The sequence below is a fragment of the Tupaia chinensis genome, unplaced genomic scaffold (assembly GCF_000334495.1).
Source record: "Tupaia chinensis unplaced genomic scaffold, TupChi_1.0 Scaffold000270_2, whole genome shotgun sequence".
Lineage (NCBI taxonomy): Eukaryota > Metazoa > Chordata > Mammalia > Scandentia > Tupaiidae > Tupaia > Tupaia belangeri.
Genome location: NW_006159751.1, coordinates 3,694,830 through 3,710,691, shown reverse-complemented (window position 1 = coordinate 3,710,691; position 15,862 = coordinate 3,694,830). Strand labels below are relative to the sequence as shown.

At 39.1% G+C, this 15,862-nt stretch overlaps 1 protein-coding gene across 6 annotated transcripts in view; it reads right to left on the bottom strand.

Moving 5' to 3' along the window:
* The window catches only part of MAGI3 (membrane associated guanylate kinase, WW and PDZ domain containing 3), a 302,211-nt gene that overhangs the window by 73,085 nt on the left and 213,264 nt on the right, over positions 1-15,862 (bottom strand). For 5 of the 6 annotated variants that reach the window (XM_014588240.2, XM_014588239.2, XM_006149615.3 and 2 more), the window contains exons 8-12: positions 14,105-14,199; positions 9,223-9,411; positions 5,531-6,136; positions 3,239-3,270; positions 347-503 (exon numbers count right to left, since the gene is read on the bottom strand). In XM_014588240.2, coding sequence (XP_014443726.1) covers positions 347-503; positions 3,239-3,270; positions 5,531-6,136; positions 9,223-9,411; positions 14,105-14,199 — 1,079 coding nt within the window. Of the gene's footprint in view, positions 1-346; positions 504-2,479; positions 2,512-3,238; positions 3,271-5,530; positions 6,137-9,222; positions 9,412-14,104; positions 14,200-15,862 lie in introns of all 6 variants that reach the window. The other variant, XM_014588238.2, reaches the window with a different exon arrangement.

Genomic DNA, 15,862 nt, shown 5'->3' with positions numbered 1-15,862 from the left:
CAATCCCTTCTCCTCCATTCTCCTCTCGGGATCTTGGGCACGCACGCACACGCGCCCGGCGTGAGTTTTAAGCCACCGGGTCCGGGACACGAACCACGGTCGACTACGTGGGAGTCCAGCGACATAGCCATTACGCTAACTGCTGGTTCCCAATACATGGTTTTGAAAAAAGTGAATGAGTGAATACTGAATGCACATGAAAGAAACCCAGAGCCCTATTAAAATGGGAATGAAGGAGTACATTTTCCATATGCTTTAGAACACTGGGAAGGTCCCAGTTAAAAAAGAAAAACACAATGAATTTATCTTGTGACATGCTTTCCTAAAATGTTCCACAACTACTTACGTTTATCTTCATATAAAGTCTTAGATTTCATGTAGACCTCAGAAGGATCCAGTTTCGGGGATCCTGACCTGATAATGCTGGGAGGAAAAGGCATAGGCTGGGGTACAGGCTCATTTACGGCTTCCAAACTTCCTGAATTTTCCTTTTTATCTGTTTTCTGAAAAGGAAAAGGCCTTACTTAGCATTACTTAAAAAAAAAAAAAATCAGACAGTTGATTAATTCATGAGACTTGTCTGCACCAGGTATGGCAACTGGTTACAGTTGTGTAGGTGGCAGTTTTGCAGTCCTAGGGAAGTTCACTTCCACAGCCATTGTACGTGGTTAGAACATATTTAACTTAAATGAGAAAAACCTTCCTAGTGACGTCAACTGAGGGCCTCAATTAGTCCCAGGTTTAAGCGACTGTGCCCTCTTCACCACTACCAAGCCACAAACTGACTTTGAGATGAGGATAAATAGGAATACCATGCAAAGCAGCACTTTTAAGAAAAGCAAAGAGACTCAGAGAACATCTTCATAAATTCTTGAGAAGTCCCACCTCCTACTCACTCAGTTTAATTCAGTGAAGGTTTAAGATAATATTCTTTCTAAGAAACTAGGATAGGAAGTGTTAACTGTAATTTAGGTTGTAAGATGACACTGTAAAAACTCTGGCCAGTGCAAATATATTATGGGAACATATGCCATGCCAGGCACTCAGGCAAGGAAACAGCAGCAGCATATTCTGATATTTTTCCTATTCAGATAAAACTTCCACAAAACAATAGCCAAACAAAATAACGAGCAAAATTTTAAAAAACAAAATCCAAAAAAGGTGATCGTAGACATTTATGATAAATAACTAAGAAGGAATACAATGCAAAGGCACCAGCATGACAGGGAGTAATTAGAGGTCAGTCACTAGAAACTGCTGTGCCAAAGGGGACCATTTCGAGTGGCAGGGAAGTAAGAGCAGCTTCTTCCCCCTTCCCCTGCGTGTCGCAGGAGTCTGTCAGAAGCAGACAGAGGTCACGGAGCCTTCCATCAGTTATGAAGCATTAGGTCTCTATGACTTCAGTGGCATACATTATGAAATAGACACAGCGGCATAAGGGTTAAAAATGATTACTAGGAGAATCAGAGCAGCATAAGAAAAAAATATACAGTGAGATTTTAACTGAATGGACAAAAAAAATTTCCGTTCATGCTCAACCTATGTGGCAAAAAAAGTTTAAAAAAGGGCAGGAGCTGAGTATTTCCTTTTTTGACCCATAAAACGGCAAATTTGCAGATTCCTACTTGATGGGCTAGAAAGAGCTAATCCATTGAATGTCTACCTGATGGTCTTTCTTCTAATAGTCCGTGGCTTATGGTTATGGAAGACAATCTTCAATTTTGAAATGCATGACTCTAAAACAAGTAAACTAAAACTAAATTAGGATTTTCAATATAATAATTGTCTTTATATCTACCTCCATGCAATTGTGGATACTTAGTAGCCATAGATGTGCACCGGGTACAGTTTCTTTGATAATAGCACTACTTGGTGCACCTTTTAAGAAAAGTTCTTATTCTCTATATAGATCCTGAAATATGCTACGCGGCGATACAGAAGAATGTCAAAGATGACACCATGTCAGGTTGAACAGCCTGTCTGCTTCGGTTGCGAGCAGATATGGCACAGAAGGCCACAATTACTCTGGAAAGACTTGCTTAGTCCTAAATGTAAGATTATCTAAACATGAATATTTACAGTCCCTATGAAATTATGGGAGGCTACCGCATCTTCTCTTTGGACAGCAGCAAGATGTAACAGTTATTGTCTGTCCTAACATTTAGCTCCTTTTACCTTGCTCCTCTGAAGCACAAAGAAAGTAAAAGTGTGTTTACATTTTCCTACATAGAGAACAGGATTACTGGTAGTATGGAGTGCTGGTATTCCTCCACTAGCAATACTTAATCAAGAGAGCACACCCCTTCCATAGGGAGCTGTTTCTACCCTTCCCTAGAGTTCTGATCCAGGTGCAGGGCAGCACGCCTCCTGGCTTCTCTTACGGATCAGCACCAGTGCAGGAAGCTGCTCTTGCAGAGGGGAGTGTGGCATCTCTTTCAGTGTGCTAGGAAGAAGTATTTGAAGGCCAATGTATACTTACCATTTTGGCAGTTTTAGTTGGTGAAGGAGGACCTTTAAAAAAAAAAGGCCAGATTTTAAAAACAGAGGAAGCATTCTCAGAACTCTGATAGTGCTAATATTTATTATAAAACTAGCTTTAACTTTTAGTGGGCTAGTAAATTCTACCTGTATTTAATATCTCCTATGTCAGATATATCATCTCATTTCATTTTTATCACAATCCTACAGCATAAATGTCATTGCCATTTTATAGATAAGATAAAGTAACAGTCTCCCTGTACTATAGAACCAATGAGTGGAAAGGCAGGAGATTGACATTAAACCTATCTGGCAACAAACCCTGGTCTCTCTGTTATATATCTAAACATGAATATTTACAGTCCCTATGAAATTATGGGAGGCTACCGCATCTTCTCTTTGGACAGCAGCAAGATGTAACAGTTATTGTCTGTCCTAACATTTAGCTCCTTTTACCTTGCTCCTCTGAAGCACAAAGAAAGTAAAAGTGTGTTTACATTTTCCTACATAGAGAACAGGATTACTGGTAGTATGGAGTGCTGGTATTCCTCCACTAGCAATACTTAATCAAGAGAGCACACCCCTTCCATAGGGAGCTGTTTCTACCCTTCCCTAGAGTTCTGATCCAGGTGCAGGGCAGCACGCCTCCTGGCTTCTCTTACGGATCAGCACCAGTGCAGGAAGCTGCTCTTGCAGAGGGGAGTGTGGCATCTCTTTCAGTGTGCTAGGAAGAAGTATTTGAAGGCCAATGTATACTTACCATTTTGGCAGTTTTAGTTGGTGAAGGAGGACCTTTAAAAAAAAAAGGCCAGATTTTAAAAACAGAGGAAGCATTCTCAGAACTCTGATAGTGCTAATATTTATTATAAAACTAGCTTTAACTTTTAGTGGGCTAGTAAATTCTACCTGTATTTAATATCTCCTATGTCAGATATATCATCTCATTTCATTTTTATCACAATCCTACAGCATAAATGTCATTGCCATTTTATAGATAAGATAAAGTAACAGTCTCCCTGTACTATAGAACCAATGAGTGGAAAGGCAGGAGATTGACATTAAACCTATCTGGCAACAAACCCTGGTCTCTCTGTTATATTTTTTGCAGGTCTAGATAACTCTCCAACACTTATAGAGATTTTCACCTTAACTCTGAGCAGACTGTACCAGCACCCAGAGAAGAAACAAAAAATTGTTCAGAAGGTCAGTCTGTGGATTGGTAGTTAAGGCAGCTGGATCCCACATGACTGACTGTGCAGTTTGAGTCCCGGACCCTGCAACTTGGGAAACATTCCAGGGTGTTTGTGTATACATGCCCAAAATTTGGAGAGAACGGAGGGGAAGGGATTGTGTCATGGCCATCTCCCCCAAGGGGTGCTTTATCATATTCTCTCTCTCTCTCCTTTTCTCTGTCTCTCCCTTGTGAATGCACATGCTGCCCAATAGCAAATTTAAAAAGGGGGGGGGGCACCAGGTGGTATGATGGTTAAGGTGCTGGACTCCCACATGATCGACCGTGGATTAAATCCTGGAACTGGTGGCTTGAAACTCATGCCAGGCGCCTGTGTGTACATGACCAAAATCCCAAGAGGAGAATGGAAGAGAAGGGACTGTGATGTGGCCATTCCCCTTGGGGTGTGATTTCTCACTCACTTTCTTTTTCTCTCTCTGTCTCTCTAGCAAGTGCACATACTCTATAGCATAAATCTCTCTCAAAAAAAAAAAAAAAACAAAGTCAAAGAAATGAAAATAAAGAAACACTTCCCAATGAGGTTAAAGATTCACCTGCTTCGAAAACAAAAACTAAATGTCAGAGAAATAAGTGTAGGGTGGGACAGCTGGTAGCATGGTGGACTCAACCACATGGTTGAGTCCCAGACCCAGTGGCTTGGAAGATTTGACAGGTGCATGTGTGTGGTTGCCCAAAATTCTGAGAGGAGAGGAGAAGGGACCGCGATGTAGCCATACCCCCTGGGGCAGTGCTTTCTCTTTCTTTCTCTCTCTCTCTCTCTGGTGAGCATATGTGCCCTATAGCAAATTACCAAAAAAAAGGGACCAGCAGTTAGCATAATGGCTATGTCACTGGACTCCCACATAGTCGACCGCGTTTCGACTTCCGGACCCGGCGGCTTAAACTCACGCCAGGTGCATGTGCGTGTGTGCCCAAGATCCCGAGAGGAGAATGGAGGAGAAGGGATTGCGGCGTGGCCATCCCCTCTGGGGGGTGATTTCTCGCTTTCTGTCTCTCTATCTGGCGAGCACACGCGCTCTATAGCAAAAACCTCTCCAAAAGAAAAAAAAAAGGAGTTAAGGGCTAAATTTTATTCTTTAAAATAGTAATCATTCATAAGTGTGGGTTTAAGAAAGTCTATTAAAATCCAACTTTGTGATTAGTCCTTGGAATTGATTATATAATGTCTGGAAACACTTCATGTCAGCTGATAACCTTGGAAAACAAAAGTTATATTTTTCTCACATAAGCACTGTGGGGTCTAATTAACATTACAGGCAGATACTAGAGCTTAAGATAAAAGCTTTCTGAGCACAATCATGAATGTCTTCGAAGAACAGATTAAGACGTCATCCAACATTTTACTTATTCATGGAGATGCAAGATCTTTCAAAATGTCTTTAGTGCATTACAGAGGTCTAGATGAGAATAAATGGTTGAAAGAGTTGATTTCTACTATTGTCAACAACAGTGAAAATGAAATCAAGAAGATATGTTTCATTTGCATTAGGTAACACAATGCTGTGATTTTTCTCCAATCATTAGAGCCATAAATCAAATTTTAAAAAGAATATAGAGGAAAGAAATTCATAATGGACATGAGTGAAACTACTACTAAAAAAATTAACAGAAAATTAAAAAGGCAAAATACTGCTGATAAAGATACTACTTAAGGGAGCAATTAGACAGAACTTTAAGGAAAATGCACATTAAATATCAGTTACGTCTATCGGGAAAAGACGTTCTACCCAGTAAGGAAGGACAATTAGCGATATAAACGCTTGAACGCTGACGACTTCTCCTTGTTGTGCTTTTACTCACCTCCTCTTAAGATAAGTAATGGTACATCTGCCCCTACTGGAAACTGCTTTAGCACCTCTACCACTTGGAGATGTGTTAAATTCTGCACATTTTGATGGTAAATTTCCTTAATTATATCCCCTTTCTGAAGACCTTGACACCACTGGCTATCCAGGATCATTTTCACCTTCTGTCCAGTGGGGCTGTCAGCAATTGCAAACCCAAAGCCTTTAGGCCCCTTAATCAAAGGGATAGTCACTAGTTCAGGCTGGGAGCTGCCCGAGGAGGCCATGGATGCTCTCTGCTCGTTTGGATCTGATGGTCCATTGAGACGATCACTGGTCAAGGTGTGTCCTGATTTTCCATTCTGGTCCAGAACCATCGCTCCTGGCTTAAAATCCTGAGTACTCACGCCAGTCTCTCCCTTGGCTAATGACTGTCCATTGATGGCAGGAGTAGCAGCAACAATGTCCACAACAGGATCTTCACTGTCATCAGGAAGCGGATAACCACGACATAAAGTGAGGTTTACATACTGATTGACAGGTACCAACTGAAACATCTGGACAACATCTGCATGGGTGTGCCCAAGGACACAGTTGCCATTGATGTCTACAATAACATCACCTAGTAAAACATAATCATATTAAAACATAATCATATTAAAACTATTAAAACCACCGAGTTAATTTTTTGCTGGAAGGAAAGGCAAAAATACCTTAAATTTAGCAACTAAAATTAAATTTTGAAAACCTCTTACTGTTTATTAACAGATGAAAACACAGACTTCTAAGACAGACATTCTCCCTTTTTCAACTTCTTTCTTACAAAGTTCCTATAACTATCTAAAACTTAATTATCTTATTAGTGAAGTTGCTATTTCAATCTCAAGGTTAAGTGAATCGTTAAAAAAAGAATCCCTGCAAATTAATATTATCATTATTAGCAGACCCTCTGAGTCACACCTAAGTGTTCACAACAGGCATGTTGTAGTGATATTTAGCATATAGAGGAGGAGCAAATCATTCCGCTGGCTACTTACAAACAGGCTCCCTTCAAATATCACCTTATCTCTTTTGTTTAAGGAGCAGTTGATTACTGTGTGTTGAAAGTTATTCTAGTCTGAGAAATGTAGAGCTGAAGATTAGAATGATGTTAACTTATAAATGTATTTTCTTTTAGTATTCTCCTCCTTGTTGATTTTGAATTTACTATAAATCAGATTTCAAGAGGAAAAAGAAGGAAAAAATTCACTACAAGCAAGAAATCTATTATTTAAGACATGGAAAAACCAGCTAACTTAATCCTTCTAAAAGTTGGTTTTGTTTTCCTGATTTTACATGATTGTGATCATTTTGGATGCAGAATCTTTACCACTTAAAATTCATCAGTTGGTTTTATTTGTTTGGCTGGTTTTTGCCACAGGGTGTGTACAATTGCCAGAGAGAGAGAGGGGGAAAGTGCAAATTTACCTCCCCCAGGGGCAGAGAGGGTGTATGGCCACATTAACAATCCCTTCTCCTTTCTTCTCCTCCCAGGGCTTTGGGCACACACACATGCACACATTCCTGGTGTGATTTTAAGCTGCTGGGTTTGGGACTCAAACTGCAGTCAGCCATATGGGAGTCCAGTGCCTTAACCACCATGTCACCTGCTTGGTCCTATTTGGGTATTTTTAAACACTGTCTTGATGGTTTAAATCTATCCTCTGTTGTCTCATCCATTCGCAACTTTAATCAAATGATAATATGATTATTTAAGAGGTTATTGCCAAATACAGGGACTTTATCTGTTCTACTGCATGTAAGCTTTAACAAACCAATATGAATTGTGTTCAAACAAACATTAGTCTGTGGAAATGTGTCTCCTACTCCAAGTAGGTATAGGAATTAGACTAATTAGAGACAAAATTTGACATTTTCCTCCCCTGGTTAAAGCTCCCAAAATTTTCAAGGAAGTATTGCATCACTATGCAAATTAGATAGTAACAGTTTTAGGCAAATGGGAAATTATATTATGAAATTCTGATAGTATAGGACCAGCAGTTGGTGCAATGGCTGTGTCACTGGACTCCCATGTAGTTGATTGTGGTTCGAGTCCTGGACCCGGTGGCTTAAACTCATGCTGGGCATGTGTGCATGCATGCCCAAGAGATACTGAGAGGAGAATGGAGGAGAAGGGATTGCGGCATGGCCATCCCCCCCGGGAAGTGACTTCTCGCTTTCTGTCTCTCTCTGTCTTTCTGGCAAGCGCACGTGCCCTATAGCAAAATCCTCCCAAAAACAAAAGAAAGCAAAACAAAACAAAACAAAACAAAAGGTTAAAAAAAAAAAAGAAATTCTGACAGTATAAATAGTTAAGAGGTATGTTCCATGGGTGAAATGTTGAAAAGGTCATAACTGAAAACTAAAAAAAAAAAACAAAAACAAAACAAAACAAAACCCCTTATTATTAACTTTAATCTCTGGAGTTCTTTAATTTTATAAAGTAATAGAGTTAAAACCAATTTTCTTTATAAATATAACTTTTGGTTAAAGTTTTCTTGTTTTAAGTTCTTTTCACTTCCATGGGGAAGAATAATATGAGACATATCCCAATTGAAAATAACTTTGCATCTGTCCTCAAAAAGTACTATGACAAGTGAATCATTCAAATGTGAGCCCACATTTACATGGTATGTAAAATAACAGAGAAGTCTAGTGAACACAGCAAGAAATAACCTCTGTGGAATACTAAAATACTTCTGGGATAAAGTGTTTAAAACTCTCCAGTAGTCAGTAACTAGTCATGAACTTTCTCCGAACTCTTTAGCTACAAATGCTGTCAGCCATATTGGAATATCCAGCAATTAGGCCTGGCCCCATAGTACAGTGGCTGAGGAAGCTGGATCCCACATGGCTGACCAGGACTCAAGCCCCAACCTTGGAGGCTTACATGCTGGGCATGCATTTGTTCATTCAAGTTCCTGATGGGATGGAGAACTGGAGAAAAATAATTGTGGTGTAACCAGGCCCCACTGGGGATGTGCTCTCCCCTACATCCTCCCATCTCTGTGGCTCTCTTGCACATATGCACATGTGCTCTCCAGCATAATAAAAAAAAAAATTAAATATTCAGTAATTCTAAGTAAAGACTATGAGAAAACTATATGAAAGACAAATCTATACAGCTCTATAAAAACAGTAATGCTTGTGTTTAAACATAGGAGTTAAAATTTTCTAACAACCAGTAAGACCAAGGAAGGAAAAATCTTGGGAAAAACTTTAGGATATAACAATTTGCTTGATAAAACTATAAACATCACAACAAATCATTTTTCAGAAGAGATTATAGGTAAATGTTAGCTCCAAAGATACCCTATGTGGCTAAATAAATAATCAATCAATCAATCAATCAATCAGTTTTCTGAGATGGCTAATAAATCTCTAGTCTTATAGGGCCAAAGGTGTATCTCAAGATTATACAAAATACTCCAAAAAATTAACAAATTTAATGTTTTCTCTAATACTTTCCACTTATTTGTAAAAATGCCCCCCCCCAAAGGTGGTATGCATTTAGTTTAGAGGATAAACAATTTTAATACAAGAATCTCCCTCTTCAGTTATGTAATTTCTCTTTTTCTCCCTTTATTCATAAACCTCTTTGTTATGATTTTAATTTCATTGTTGTTAACAGTGTCACTACTCTTCAAGTAATTCTGAAAAGTTTCCTACCTGGTGCTATTTTCCCATCCTGAGCCGCGGGGCCATCTTTCAACACATTTTTTACTTGCAGGAACTCATCAGGTCTGTCTCCACCAATAATGGTAAAACCAAATCCCATTGTGCTTTTTTTCAGTGATGCTCGAACAAGGACACCTTTAAGCTGGGATGGATCTCGAGTAAAGTGTGATTTTTCCACATCTGTGCCAAAACAAGAAATAGGTTTAAGAAGAAAAGTAATTACAATGAAGACTGCCCTCAAAGCCAATCTTTAAGACTGTCTATGGGGACACTTCAAAAAAAAATTAATGAGAAATGGAATTAAGGTATGAATTTATTTTGGTGTAAAAATTTTTTTAAATCCATAATTTTTCATAATATGTATTTTTATGAACTTCTTGAAGACCCCCTCTCTTATGTATAACTTAAATATAAAAAATCACAGGGAAAGAAAAGTAATTTTTTTTTTTTTTTTGGAGAGATTTTCACTGTAGGGCGCGTGCGCTCGCCAGACAGACAGAGAGAGACAGAGAGACAGAAAGCGAGAAATCACCCCCCAGGGGGGATGGTCACGCCACGATCCCTTCTCCTCCATTCTCCTCTGGGATCTTGGACACGCACGCACACGCGCCCGGCGTGAGTTTTTAAGCCACCGGGTCCAGGACACGAACGGCGGTCAACTACGTGGGAGTCCAGCGACATAGCCATTACGCTAACTGCTGGTTCCCATTAATCTAACATAAGATAGTTAAGCATTTAAATTCATAAACTAAATCCCTGATAAAAATAAACCTAGCTAATGAATATTTTTTCTCCTTTTTTTTTGTTTTTTTTTAAGGTTATTGCCATAGGGCACATGTACTTGCCTGAGAGAGACAGCAAGAGGGAAAGTGAGAAATCAGCCCCTGGGGAGAATGGCCATGCCACAATCCCCTCTCCTCCACTCTCCCCCTGGGATTTTGGGTATCATGTACAAGTGGCAGATGTGAGTTTCAAGCCATGGTATCCAGATTCAAATTGCAGCCGGCCATGTAGGAGTCTGGTGTCTTAACTACTACGCCACCTGCTGGGCCTGCCGATGAGTCATTTTTCTTATAGAGGACTCATGGTATCAGAAGGGTAAAAGCACCTATTTCGTCTCCTCATTGCTTGTACTTTCTCTCACCCTAGAGTTCATTACGTGAAGTCAAAAAGATGCACTTAATGGAAATCTTTATTACTAAATTCCAGAAAGTTCTAAACACTCAATCAGCAGTAGTTCTCATTTAAATAAGCAACTGAATTCCGTTTGGAAAGCAGTATCCTAAGATGAAGGGAAGTGTTCTAAGTTTATAAAAGAGAACACACTGAGAATTTTTATAATTTACAACTCAGGCTTTCTGTAGTTTTTATTTATACAAGGGGACTTAAAAAGTTCTTGGAAAATGGAATTAAAGTATGAATTTATTTTGGTGGAAAAAAGTTCTGAAATTTATGCATAGTTCTTTTATAATACGCACTTTCCATGAACTCTTTGAAGACCTCTGGTATCTGATGGAAGGAGTGAATTCCTGCACTATTAGTACATAACTTAGTTTTCCCCCACCTTTCAGTCATGGTTAGTAGATACTCCAGGGAGGAAAAAAAGAAAAAGGCAAAAAACAAAAAAGCAGTTCCTTTGAAAAGCCTATTGTTAGAGGTGTCCTCAGATAATTCTAGAATTAAAAGTGATCAACACCTGCAAATAACATCATCTTTCCCTTCCCAAGAACTTTTTTCCTTTTTTTCCTCACACTGGCTGCCATTAAGGCACTTATGAAATCTGTGGAAGAATCAAATGGCTTAAAATGTTCCTCCATATCGATTTTCAAACAACTTGATGGAGATACAATCCACATACTAGAGAACACAGTCCTCTGAGGCGTTCCTGACATGTGTAATATCCACTTGGCTATGCAAGTTGATCTAGACTGTCCACTAATATTGCCTATAAGACTGTGGAAATGACCATCTGTTTAATGGCTAAGTTTTTGTTTTTGTTTATTATTTATTTATTTACTTATTTTATTTTCTTTGCTATAAGGCATGTGAGTTTGCCAGAGAGACATGAGAATGAGAGAGTGAAAAAGCACTCCCCAGGAAGATGGCCACACTGTAATCCCTTCTCCTCTAGTTTCCTCTTAGGAGTCTGGGCACACAAGTACAAGTGTATCCTCCAAGCTGCTGAGTGTGGGACTCAATCCGTGTAGTCAGCCATCTGTAATCCAGCTGCCTTAATCACCACGCCAACAGCTGGTCCCAAATGATCAAGTTCTTAGGTACTTGGAGATACTAGAGTGGATGAAATATACCTTTCTCATTTTTATGTCAAATACTGAAAATATTTCTAGTGTGCTATCCCATGCCCTCTTCTCAAATACCGGACTAAGACTGGCTTCTAAGGACAAAATGAGAAAGTTGGCATATAATGTATGTGACCTAAGATATGCAAATAAAGGGGAAATTCTGTTTAGTAAAACAATAAAAACAGCCAAGGCCAATTAAAAGTTGGTCAGAAGTAGATTTTATCAAGATTAAATATAAAAAAAGGAGACTCATAATTCTGAGCTTTGTGATTTTGATTTGTTGTGTGAGCATGGGCATGTTATTTAACCTTTTTTTTTTAAAGAAATATTTACTTAATTTTATTATTATTTTTAAAAATTTGACCAGAGAGAGAGAGAGGGCAAAAGTAGAAAGCAAGTGGCCAGATCCAGGACTCAAACCATGGTTGGCCATGTGGGAGTCCAGCGCTTACCTACCAAGCCACCTGCCAGCCCATAGTACCTTTCTGAATGTCAGTTGCCTCATCTATAAAATGGGGATAGCAGTATCTCATTTATGGGACTGTTACAGAGATTGAACTATGCAAGAAATAGAAAACATAGCAAACTGCTTGACAAACATTAAGTGCTTGATAAATGTCGACAAGCACAATCCCATATACACTGCCTAAGGAAGGAAGTTTCCTGGCTCCCAAACTTAGTGCCTCTGTCCCTTTGGGTATGATAACACTGGGATAGACATATCAGACAATTTTGATTCCATCAAAGGATCTCAATGGGGAAAATAATATTACTAACCCTTGCAGAGCTACTGATATTAGGAGACTTAAATGAGGTGATGTATACAATGCATCTAGTTCTGTATTGGACTCATTGTCTCAATAAATGGTATCTATTATTCTCTGAGGATTAGCATAACTTTCATAATATCCAGGAAAGCTTTCTTGCCTTCTCACAATCAAGAGTTAAGTTCTCTCTCCTCTGAATTCTCATACTATTGTTTATATCTCTATTATCAAAATGATATGAAAAGTATGTATCTATTTCCCTGGCTAAATTGGGAGCTCTTTTTCTTTTAATCTCTAGCTAATAGCCCCCCCCCTTTTTTTTTCTAAAAGAGAAAATTTTGTCATAGGATGTGTGTCCTTGCCAGAGAGACAGAGAAACAGAAAGCAAGAAATCACCCCCACTGTGGGGATGGCCATGCCACAATCCCTTCTCTTGCATTCTCCTCTCAGGATCTTGGGCACACATGAATATGTGCCTGGTGTGCATTTAGGCCATTTAGGCCACCAGGTCCAGGACTCGAACCACGGTTGACTATGTGGGAGTTCAGCAACATAACCATTACACCATCTGCTGGTCCCCATAGTTCACCTTATTTTTCTTGGTAGAAGTTTTGGCTTTAGGTGCGTGTGCTCACTGGAGAGAGAGAGACAGATAGTGAGAGAAAGTAGAAATCATTCTGTGGGGGTGATGCATTCTCTTCTCCATTCTCCTTCTGTGATCTTGGGCATGCACGCACAAGTGCCTGGTATGAGTTTTAAGTCACCAGGTCTGGGACTCGAACCGTGGTCAGCCATATGGAAGTTCAACGACAAAACCTCTACATCATCTTCTGGCACCAATCTCTAGCTCATAGGAGAGTGCCTGGTTATCTAAATCAATATAACAACATGGTCTCTGCCTTCAAGAGGCTTAGAGTTTAATAATAGAGAAAAGATCTTCCTTTGTACATGCCATCAAAGATAAGAGAATTCAGGGATTTATGATACAAAGAACTTTGAATTTAAAGTCTGTAAAACTAGGTCTGTAAAATTCTAGGTTGACATTTACACACTAGCATTCTAAGCAAGAGGCTTAACCTTATGAAAGTCTCTGTTTTCTATGTATAAAATGGAGAATTCATGATTATGCCCAATTAATGTCTCCTATTTACACTCTCTCATAGTCAAGCCTATCCTAATGAGCTTATATAGACTCACTGTCTACTTCTTCACCTCCCTTCTCTCTTCATTCTACTGCAATTTTACTTCATGCTCCAGCTGATCTTGCTAGAATGACTAATGACCTCTCGCTGTCAAATACAATGCACACTTAATTTCATCTCCTTTATTTTTCCAGTTAACACCTGAGAAAAACATTTAGCTTCTTTTCGACTCTTGGCTGCCTACCCCTACCTCATCTCTCTTTTCCTCTTCTTTTTTGTTTTGAGAGATTTTTGTTATAGGGCATGTGCGCTCACCAGACAGAGAGAGAGGGAGGGGGGAAGAGAGAGAGAGAGAGAGAGAGAAAGTGAGGAATCACCCTCCCCCCCCCCAGGGAGGGTAGCCACACCGAAATCCCTTCTCCTCTTGGGATTTTGGGCACACACGCACACACACCCAGGGTGAGTTTTTTATATATCATGAGAAAAATCTAAGTATTCTTACAATGTCCAGATATTTTATAAGATGTCTGTATCTTTACAGTGACTAAAATTAGACATTCTCTGTTGAATTTGAATAAAAAGTTCAAAATCACCTTCATTAACTCAGTACACAAATTCTGTAAGTAATTACTAGAACAATAGATAGAAAAAAGAGTTGTACCTGGTTTTGAAGACCCAATTTCAGCCTGTCCTAACTGCTTTTTCCTTTTGGCTTCCTCCACTGGATTTTCAAATTGGGTTTTCTGGTTAAGGTGACTGTAAAATATTAAAAAATTATGCATTTCAGTTTTAGATGAAAAGACTACATGTTTTTAATAGACTATCAGACCAGTCGATTACCAAAGATAAAGAGATAAATAAGTAAATTTAGGATAAGGCACACAGAGCAGCTGACAGATTAACATAGAGGGGCTTTTTGGCAATGAAGGAAATGCCCACAGAAGATACCTAGAAGTCAAAGCTAAGGAAGTGTATGACATTTGCTACTGCTTCTTTATAAGCCTACCTGATATTGCAATGTCAGTTTTCAAAACTATAACAGAATTTCTCTTTATCTGATGCAACTGGAAATGTTCATAATTGATCAGTTAATTATTTTTTTAAAAAAGCAGTTAATGACAAAAGTGTTTTAACTTTCTTAAAAATAAGTGGAGCTGTAAAAATGTTTTTGAAGAAATCTAGGTACAAAATCCTTTTAGGATATTGCTATTACTTTTCCACTGATATCAATTCAGCAGCATCTCAGAAAGTCACTTGCTCTTATAGAATCATATTAAAGAACAACTCTGTTTCATGCTTTCATTTCTTCACAATTATGTAATGATTAAATAAATCATACAATTATGACATAAATTAAACTGGCATTTATGGTTTGGGAACATTTACAACGAGCTCTTGGAAACGCATGCTATTCTATGAGGAAAAGCAGAAAAGCATGGAAAGACACTAGCGTAGATGATTAGCCAAGGGGGTTCAACATTCTATGAGCAAGAGTATTCTTTACTGCAGGGGTAGAGATCTGTCACTGTCACAAGTCAGTGAAGTGGAATTGGATTAAGAATCCAACAATTGTGGGGCCAGTAGGTGGTATGGTGGTTAAGGTGCTGGACTTCCACATGGGGAGCTGTGGTTCAAGTCCCAGGGATCTGGCAGCTTGAAAAATCACATCAGATGCATGTGTGCCCAAAATCCCAGGAGGAGAGTGGAAAAGAAAGGATTGTAGCATGTCCATCCCCCCCACCCCCCTCCCCAGGATAATTTCTCACTCTCCCTCTCTCTGCCTCTTTCCAGTGAGCACATGTGCCCTATTGCAAAGACCATAAAAAAAAAAAAAAAGGAACAACTGTAAAAAAGACGTTTAAGGCCACAGATAAGTCTAGTACAGAAGTGATAGGAATTATATTCTAGCACTTCCACAGTATGAATATAGTTCAGCCAAATAATACACCTTTTCCGGTAAAATCCTCTTTAACAAGAAGTGACATTTGTGAACACCAATTAAACATCAAATCATGAGAATTTCAGAGGATGACTGTCTTTAGATGACGGAGCCATGCAGACAACACAAGCTGGTAAAGAGGCTGTCTCCCATGGCCTGGGCTGGGAAGAAACAGCAAGATAAAGCCAGCGGTTTACTAACTCTCCTTGTGTCATTTTATTGGCCTATAGTTAATTTCTCTGCCGTTGAGTTTTACTGCTATTACGGTACCCTGCAAGAGTAAGATATCACCCCCAACCATTACAATAAAGCCAATTAGTGATCTTGTAGGAATGTGGTTCCCTAAGAAGAGGGTGGGAAGTTTGAGACTCCCCCACTTGTCTGTCTAAGCCAAAATTAACATATGTTAGGTCAAAATAGTATAAGCCAAAGTAGCATCAGTAGCATATGAAAACTAAGTTAGTTTAAGGCTAGTTTTAC